This window comes from Galleria mellonella, unplaced genomic scaffold, assembly GCF_026898425.1.
Source record: "Galleria mellonella isolate WM207_F2 unplaced genomic scaffold, CSIRO_AGI_GalMel_v1 utg213, whole genome shotgun sequence".
Taxonomy (NCBI): Eukaryota; Metazoa; Arthropoda; class Insecta; order Lepidoptera; family Pyralidae; genus Galleria; species Galleria mellonella.
The window spans coordinates 1,003,028-1,012,953 of NW_026442039.1; the positions used below are offsets into that span (position 1 = coordinate 1,003,028).

The 9,926-nt window shown below is 30.4% G+C and overlaps 1 protein-coding gene across 2 annotated transcripts; it reads right to left on the bottom strand.

The window, feature by feature from the left end:
• Positions 1-18: 18 nt before the first annotated feature.
• LOC113511862 (dihydrolipoyl dehydrogenase) lies at positions 19-8,990 on the bottom strand. Of its 2 annotated transcripts, none has more exons than XM_031913624.2 (12): positions 8,854-8,990; positions 7,747-7,869; positions 6,601-6,837; positions 5,989-6,129; positions 5,403-5,568; positions 4,633-4,790; positions 4,135-4,271; positions 3,430-3,517; positions 2,940-3,041; positions 2,117-2,254; positions 1,570-1,659; positions 19-512 (listed from the first exon to the last, which is right to left on the bottom strand). In XM_031913624.2, exons 1-12 carry the CDS (start codon positions 8,890-8,892, stop codon positions 447-449), a joined length of 1,485 nt encoding a protein of 494 aa, XP_031769484.2. In that variant the 5' UTR covers positions 8,893-8,990; the 3' UTR covers positions 19-446. The 2 variants fall into 2 exon arrangements, with proteins under 2 accessions (XP_031769484.2, XP_052750522.1); XM_052894562.1 differs by lacking the exon at positions 19-512 and adding an exon at positions 909-983.
• Positions 8,991-9,926: the final 936 nt, after the last annotated feature.

Consider the following 9,926-nt stretch of genomic DNA (forward strand, 5'->3'; position numbering starts at 1 on the left):
AACAAATAAAACAAGGTATATAGTATATAACTGTATTTTTGTAAACCTATTTACAAAAGAAAATAAATACACCATTGCACAAAACATTTACATCATGTAAATGTTGAATGAATGATGTTGTTATCAACAAAGCGGAATGAAATTATATTATATAAATCAATATTTCCGAAATAAATATTTTAAAAACAAATATCACATAACCATCAATCAGTGGTATCTGATTACAATAAATAAGAAGTTTACGCATTGAATTGAAGTTTTTAAAATTAGCTTTGTGAGTGATTTACAAAAGGCGTAATACAACATAAATTAGTTAATATCCAAAATTGCTCAACTCAGATTCATACAAGATTCCTTATCGCAGACGAACTTAATTAGCATACATGACTAATAACGAGCCAGATGTTGTGGGCTCACATACATTATTTGTACAACTATATCTAGAATTAAAAGTTGATCGGTTTTCCTGCATATGCGGCCAAGTTCGCCTCGCGTAGAGCTTCCGCACATGTCTGAAACAATTTATGTAATTTCGTTAGTTGACATAAATGTTCGCTTTTTGTTTGAATCATAAAATATCACGATCTATGTGTCACATGTCTAATGTGAATAAATTTTGATTCGTTTACGAACTTAGTCTTTTTTGTAATACAATATTAAATTATTTATAATTTAATATTGTATTACAAAAAAGACTAAGTTGTGACAAAACCAGTTGATTTAAAAACTAATCTACTGAACTGATTTTGATAAAATTTCTATAAGACCAATTTATATTTTTCAGTTTGAAACTAATTTTTCAAATCAGTTCATAACTGACGGAGTTAAGTGGTAACAAACAAAAAAAAAATACAATCGAATTGAGCTTAGATTATGGATTATAAACATCATCATATCATCCCTTAACGAACCACTGCTGAACGTCAGCCTCCCCTTGGGGGGGTTCTGCCCGTAGTTACCATGCTTGGCAGGCGGATTGGCAACTGTAGTTAGGTTTTAAAGGTGTTTTAAGAGGGATGCTGCTGTCCATTTCTCGCCCTCCCTTAGTCGCCTCTTACGACACCAACGGGAAAGAAAGGGGTGGCCTATTCTAATCCGGGACCACATTTCTAATGGAATTTATTAATACGTTATACCAAGTCTGTGCAATTAAGAACCTCTTTTTTGAGGTCGTTTGAAAAGAGACTTCAATAGTTTTCAATAGATTATTAAAAAAAAAATTGACTTAGTACACATAAAAAAATACAAAATTACATTTTAATAAATATGTGTGCTTTAAATTCAGATTTTTTAGTTGAAAATTTTACTATTATTATAAATGTAAAAGTTTGTAAAGATGTTTAGATGTTTGTTATACAAAACTAGTCGGTTGTGGAAGAAATTAGATATTTGGAACATATAAGTTATAACATAGGATACTGAGTAACGCGAGCAAAGCTACAGGAAACAGCTAGTTCCAACTAACTGATCACATGGTTTTAAAAACTGGTTATGTGATTCAGTGAGCACGATGAGCAGTTTGAGTCAAGAGTCAAGCAACTGTTTGTGAAACTGTATGGGTATACTAACGGGATGAGCGTGGCACACTCTCGCTACGTCCTCTGCAGCAGCACCGTACTCCTGCGCCAGTACAGCTTCGTTGACCAATTCGCCGGCACCCTGCGATTATGAAAATGGAAGTTTGTCAACGATTATGGTTTTTTGTTTTAATTATAATATCATTGGAGATGATTAAGACGATAAAAACTATAAGTAATATACTACATATAGGGTACAAGATAGGAATAGAGATTTTAATAGATAATTCGGGTTAGTATTGGTATATTAAACCACAATATTTCCATGAAAATTACGAACACCAAGCTGATAACCCATCAAATTGGTAATAGCAGCCATCATCTATAGAGATGTACAGCATCATGTACATAACAGAAAATACTGTGACACCCATGGTACCCCTCATGTGTTACTATTTCTAAACCCTGTAATTTCACTACCATATCCTTCCCTCTGGTAGTATTATAATGCAATTTTGTTATTAGATGAGAATTTGAATTATGTAAATATAATTTTATATAATAATCAATAAATTAAAATTTTATTTAATTATACTTACAGGACCAATTATGTGGGTTCCTAAAATGACGTCTGTGGCTTTGTCCGATAACACTTTTACGAAACCATCTGTTTCGCCATTGGTCTTTGCTCTTGAGTTAGCTAAGAATGGGAATTTGCCTACTTTGTATGCTTTACCCTGAAAAAGATCAAGTATAGTTAAAATTTAACTTTTTCAAAATAAGTAAAAGAAAAAAAATCATCATCATCATATTAACTGTCAATTGCTGAACATAGCCTCCACCTATTGGAGATTTTGTCAGTAGTTCCACATTTGGAAGACGGGTTGGCAACCACCAAGTTAGTTTTTGGTGATGTTTAAAGAAGGATGCTTCTGGCTATCTTTTGACCCTTAAATTTCTGCCTTTTACGACACCCGCGAGAAAGGAAGAGGTGGCCCATTCTGACAGGATAACACGGTGATTGATATATATTTGTTATTAACTATTTATATCGATTAATATAAAAAATGCATAAACATGTATAGAAATAAGACAATCACAAATTATTGATAATAATAATATGAAAAAAATGGGGGAAAGGTATTGTTAGCAATGGAGTTCGACAGCCCCATTGCTAGCAATATGCCTTATTAGATCGACCTCCATGTGGTTCCCCCTGGAAACCATCGTGAACAATTCTTGTTGAATTCGTCACGATGGGCTAACTGACCTACTTCATTCTCATCTATCATCCTTCACTGATACCCCGCCGGCGTATACCGATAGCGCGGGTAGGGCTACCATTACATTATCATCCATTAAAACAAAATATGAAAAAAATGTGTACTAAGAATATAATTAATATGAATAATAATAATCTACCTCCTTCTTTAGGTCCTCCTCGCTTTTGCCGACCCAGCCGACTTCAGGTGATGTGTAAATTACTGATGGAATGGCATCATAGTTGAAGTGAACAGGCAATCCCTGTACACAAAGCAATATAATACTTAGTAGTTTTTTTTTCATAAATACACACAAACTGTAGTTGCAGGACTGGCATCTTAAATATGTTTGCAAATAAATTAAATAGTCCTCTGGTGCGGAAGTTCATAATGAATGGTTATGTATTAACGTAGTTTTTAAGTACACATACAAAAAATAAAATATTTTAAAATTATCTGAAATAGCTAAAAATAAATTCTACTACTCTTATAGTATGGAAATTTAGATGAACGGATATCTTTTACTCTTTTATGCACAAACAATAGATTTTAATGAAATTTGGTACCCATTACATCCTAACTAAGCACATATACTGATTCAAGTGGACAAAGCAACAGGATATAGCTAGTAAAGTATATAAGTACTTTACCTTGATACCCTCAACACAAACAATGCCTTCATCTTCTGCCTTGTGGGCCAACATGGGACCATGAATGACATCGCCAATGGCATAGATACTGTAAATATAAAACCATAAATAGAGCTAACCATTAAACACTTTAATTACTTAAAGATATATTGGGAATTTGTGAAGCTAGGCTGAACTGACGGCGCCCAGTCAATATAAGCACACTATATTAAAAAAAAAAAAAACTTAAACATATTATAACTATTTGATTAAATAATATTGCTTTGTTTTCTCGTCATAAAATATATTAATAATAACAAAATAAAGTAATACACAATTTACCATCTGTATTATTTGGGTGTCTGTTGTTGTGATAACATGAATATCACTATTTAATTGTAAACCACATTCCTAATTGTTTACGTTTAAAAACTAAGATAGCGCACAAAGGAATTTATTACAATTAGATGTCTAGAAAAAACAACTCTTTTGGCTAGAAATTTCCATATCATTTATAGTTTAGGAAATTATTTACATATTACATACAAATGAAATTGCAACTGTTATTATAGTTTTATATTTCTATGTATATTTATTAAACTAGAATAAATATTTTACTTAACCATAGTTTATTTTTTAACAAATCAAAATTAACTAAAAACACAATAGCAACAAAATATAATATTGGAGATTCTATTTCTTCGTGATACTTAAAGTATACTTTACCCAGGTACTGTAGTTTGGAACTTGTCATTAACAGGGACACGGCCACGGTCGTCTAGGGCAATGCCGACTTTGTCCAATCCGAGGTCTTTTGTGTATGGCCGACGCCCGATAGAAATAAGAACCACGTCGCATTCCAACTAATAAATAACAATTAATAAATTAATAAAATATTCTGTTATATATAAATCAATGAAGTTTATTTCAGGAGAACCTACAAAGAATAATTAACAATTGACAGCAAATAATTAAATAAAATAATAATTGAAAACAACCATATACAGCCTGCTGATGTCCAATATTCAGTACATTTAAAAAATTGATTAATTGAGTGAATGTTTCCATTTGTTACTAATTTCATTTGGAGTGTTTCTACGATTCATCAAAACTTATTTATATTTTGTTTTATTTAGATAGTGAAACAGACTATAATTTCTAATTTTAAATTTCTCACAAAGCTCATTTTAAATTATAATCATTAAAAAATATTAAGATAATTACCGTTTCCTTGTTGCCACCCTTTGCTGCTTCTACATCAACTTTGACAATGCTTCCCTCTTTCCTGACACCCAACACTTTAGTGCCCAGTTTGAAGTTCATGCCTTGCTTACTTAGAACTTTTTGCAATGTCTTTCCTACTTCACCATCAATGCCCACACCTAAGAATAGAAAATATAAGCATTTTAAATTCACATTTAAATATAATTTGCACTTAATATCTAATAATATCCATACATGTGTATTTCTTTATATTTAAAATAGGAATTTTCTATTTATAGAATAACGATATCTATCTAAAAAAATTCCTATATTGTATAATGCAAATAAAGTATACTCATTCATTCATCTATCTAAAAAAAAAATACGCAATCAACTTTCAATTTCTTTAGAAAAATTAGCTATACTGTTTTCTATAGGAGCTAGATTTTAACTGTTTTCAGTAACATAAGCTATATATCATTTTCGAAAAATTTTTCTACATATATAAAGCTAGATCAGGTTGCTAGTCTATTACTTGTGATAATATAAGAAGTAAATATTATCATATATTTAAGAATTAATTATACGAGTGAATCTTTTTTAGGAAATACTGTTTTTAAATGCTAGTCTGCAGCTATAGCCTATTAACATGTGCTCCTATGAAAGCGGGCGCTCATTTGCTTTGCTCCTCTATACAGATCTTTTATTGACATTGTAGAGCAGGTGATTGATTGTTCTGGCTTGATTTTGAAATTCAGTTAGGCATATAAATTATCTCGTAGACTACTGACCTCCAATAGAATTTAAGAACTCTATCGCAGTGACATCAGCACCAAGTCTCTGATAAACAGAGCCTAGTTCTAAACCAATAACACCAGCTCCGATAACAAGCATCTTCTTGGGAACTTCTGTTAATGCAAGTGCTCCAGTGGATGTAATAATCTGCTTCTCATCAAACTGTTAAACATAGAAAATGTTTTTAAAAACTTTATTAAAAAGTTTATGTTAATTTTCACACACACACACACACATACACACTATAATAGGTAATTCAATTCAAATTTCAATAGAACATATACAAATAGCACTTTAAATATCAGAATTCAAGATTTAATTATCTTCAACTTAACTCTCACCATTTTTCGATGGTCATTGGATTTATTATAATGCTTAGACCTAGCTAGAAATTTAAAACTAACATGTTATTGTAATTATTATAACATAACTCTAGTTGATTTAATTATGAAGCCATGACACTGACCATTTTATTACAGAAGTTCACCTACTTACCATCTTAAAAAAAAATCATATGCAATATAATCTAAATAAAAATCTGTATTGGTTTTTGCTATTATTAAAAATATATTTTTTACAAACCGTAACACCAGGGAAAGGTGTAACTTCTGAGCCAGTTGCAATAAGGATGTTCTTTGTGTTTACAGTCTCAACTCCATTTTCACCTTTGACTTCTACTTTGTTGGGTGCAACAATAGTGCCTACTCCACGAACAAGTTGCACCTATAATAATGAGAAACTATTATTGCTGGATGCCACTAAAATATGTATGGTCATGTGCAAAGTTGTATAATTATTATATGAAGCATAGTTATGATAAATTCTTGAGTCAGAAACAATTTAGTAAATAGTTTGTATATTTTGACACACAATGCATAAAAGTGGATTTTGTGCTAATGCACAAAATTTGTGATTTAATAATCACAAGTAAAAAAGAAATAAATGCTCATATTAATTCCTATAATTGGAACTAATCATTTATAGCAGCAGAATAAGTATTTGGATTAATCTCTTGCCTACTGTTTAATAAAGTTATTGTTTTATATGTTTATACAAGAAGTCTGTAGATTATACTAATACAATGTTAGTAATACATAGTTAGTCAAAGATAGCAAATATGTAGTTTGAAAGGGACATAAGATTTGATACACAAATATGTTACATGGCCAATAAATAATAATGTATCATAATTACCTTATTTTTCTGGAACAACATCGCAATGCCACCAGTAAGGCCTTTAACTGCATTTGCCTTATAATCCATCATCTTTTTGAAATCAAAACTGATATCAGAAATGTTGATGCCACGATTTTTAAAGTCATGCTTGGCTTGGTGGTATAAATGTGAGTTGTGGAGCAGAGCTTTTGATGGAATGCAGCCAACGTTCAGGCATGTTCCTCCAAGACTAGGCTCTTTCTCTACAGACACCACCTGCCAAAATTTTCTTTTAACTTAGTCACATGGTCAATGATGATGAAACTTTAGTAGTAGTATTTCAAATATAAATTAAAGTATAATTAAGAATGAATTAACACATATGAAATCATATTGTTATAGTAATACCTATATATATAAAAGTGAGTACATAATATAAAATACACAGCGAGGCATATGATATTGCTTATGCATTAGTAAATTTGCCTGAAAGGAATTAATTAAACAAAATATTATATATTTCTAAAACAAATAGTATAACATTTATAATAAGTGTAGTCTATTATTATATAAATCCTTAAAATTGTTCTATTTCTTTTCATATTGTATAATCATGTTTTAGTAAATACAGTGAATACCTTTAGTATGCATGTGCATTAATATTGTATATTTAATGTTTGTTATATAGGTCACAATTCAATACAATGCTGGTATTCCTATAAATAAATAAGATGTATGGTAATACTATAGTAGTTAAGGCCTATCGATTCATACCTAGTTGTAGTTATTCAATCTTTGAGGATTTTTTTATACAACTTAGAATGGCAAATAAGCTGACGGCCCACCTGATGGAAAGTGGTAACCATCGCCTATAGACATGAGCAGTACCATGGACATAATAGAGTATACTGTTTCGCCCATGATACCCCTCATGCACTGCCATTTCTGAGGACTCAGGTGTTATTCCTCTGTACCCAGTAAATTCATGCCACTTCAAACCGAAACATAGTAATGCAACCACAACTGCTTTACGGTTGAATAAACTCTAACTTACAAGCAGTATTATCTGAGTAAGGACTGATTCACTACTGTTTGCATGAGGTAAATTAAATGCCTCATTATTATTGATATAATTTTACATAAACATGTTCAATTACATATTTGTGTTAAATTAAGATAGAATACCTTCATACCAAGCTGGGCAGCTTTGATTGCTGCAACATAGCCACCAGGACCTGAACCTATTACTACTATATCCGCATCATGGGCGGTTGCATATTGTCTAGTAGCAATACGGAAGCCACCAACCTACAATAAAAACATATTTATTATTGATAATATATATTATCAAGTATAATTTTACTAATATAGGCAGCTTAAAGCATTTTTTAACACATGTTACCTACTCACAATGTTGAATACTGCCTGTATCGAGGAGGCAAGACCCCTCAATATGGCAGTGGTCAACATGGACTTCTTATTTTTTTATAACTATTTAACATATTTTAAACTGTCTTTTTTATGTTAACAAACAGCTTCACACAAAATGTATCCTACTTACATCCAATTTAGATCTTGCTCCATTACAGCTTAGTAATATATGGAAAGGAGTATTTGTTTGTTAAGTTTTGATGTTTTAAGTGTGAGCACTTATTACCAATCATCATGAAACTTGATATACACTACTATCCTGGTCTATTATAAATATGAAGGTTAAGTCAGTAGTCAGGGGTTAAACTAGTAAACATCATTTACCAAGAAAAACTTGTTAACCAATTTATCAAACCCAATAAAAATATAGTGAGAAGCTATATTACAAGCAGTAGCCGAGTAAAAGTAATTATATTAATGTAGATATGCAAATAATTAAAGATTGTAGGAACTGCTCATAGTAAAATCAAAACCAATAATAAATATAAACCTAAACTTATTACTAGTACATTCTTAGATGTTAATATTCATGCTTGTAGTACACTTTAAGATTTTAAATGTTATTTTGTAAATTGCATCAATGTAGCAGATTGCTTTCTGATAAGCTATGATTTGACAATCGGTCACATGCTTGAAGGTCAATGGAGATAAATCTAACATATATATAATTGAGCGCCAATAATTAAATACGACACAATAAATAGATAAGTACTGAAATCAGTGTTTGTATAAAAATATAATTATAATTTATAACTTTGAATGCTGGATCAGTCAGTCAAGCTCAGGTAGAAGTCATTGCATAACATTCGTCAAATTGAATAAATTAAATTGTATACATAAAAATACATTTAATAAGCTTACCCTGAGTGAAGAAGCAAGGTTTAAGAATTTGTAACCCATTCCTATTTTTGTATATTGATTTAAAATAGGTAGAAAAGAAGGTTCAGAGCCCTAGCTATCGGCTCGTGTGAATGTCAAAAATGACAATTAAACTTCAGTGTTATCATTATAGAATTAATATTATTACTATATTTGTTTTGTATTATGGTAGAAAAAAATAATGAATCTGTAATAAAGTTACAGCTGTCATTCTATGTATTAAATTAATAATAGAGCACAAACTGAAGATATAAAATTTTTTTTAATATAAAATATTGCTATAAATATATAAATAGAAATTATAAAATGTATAAATAGTAGGTATTTTTATCTATAAAATAAATCCTTAAAAGATGTAGTAGGAAATAATATTCTGTTATTATTTCTAGCAACATCTTCGTGCGCGCGTTTCGAGAAGCGGAAGTTTTGTTTATCAATCAAATCAAGCGATTTACTGTGTTCGGTGGTGTCTTGTCGAATGTGCGCTTACGTAAATCGATGTGAATAATATTTTGGATTACCTATTCGTATTTTGATAAAGCGAGCTTCAATAGATTCTTTTATATTTACATGAAAAACACGGATTGTAGTGTCAGGCCTATATAAGCTGTACACTTCATTGACGGTAAGTAAATTTATTGACTTTTTGTTACCTGTTTGATACGTAAATAAACAGTATAATATACGGCGATAATTAAATATAGTTAGAAATATATTTATTTAATAATATTATGATCTTTAGTCAGATTTTCAATAAATTTGTTAATATCACATTAGTTTTTTTTTATATAATTTTTTAAATTAATATGTAATCTAATAAATTTAAATTGACCTTATAAAGGTTTTATCTCTTACCGCTACCTACAGGGTCCATTTTTCTTATTAGGATAAAAATGAGTTCGGCAAACATTGTTTTATCCTGTGTCGCACTTACCGAGTATTCATATCAGGGAAAAATATCCCATTTTTCTAGTTGGAGCAAACGATATATATTTACAGAAGTTCATTAAAATCGGCTGAACGATTTCGGAGATTAGCGTAATCGAATATCGCAA

What these genes read in the sequence shown, in the direction of transcription:
- LOC113511862 (XM_031913624.2), bottom strand. Translation starts at nt 8,892, where the DNA reads ATGGGTTACAAATTCTTAAACCTTGCTTCTTCACTCAGG. An exon ending in CTGCCCAGCTTGGTATGAAG is followed by an intron (nt 6,838 to 7,746) that starts GTATTCTATCTT and finishes AAATTTTGGCAG; the next exon opens with GTGGTGTCTGTAGAGAAAGA. An exon ending in GAGTGTGCCACGCTCATCCC is followed by an intron (nt 513 to 1,569) that starts GTTAGTATACCC and finishes AAATTGTTTCAG; the next exon opens with ACATGTGCGGAAGCTCTACG.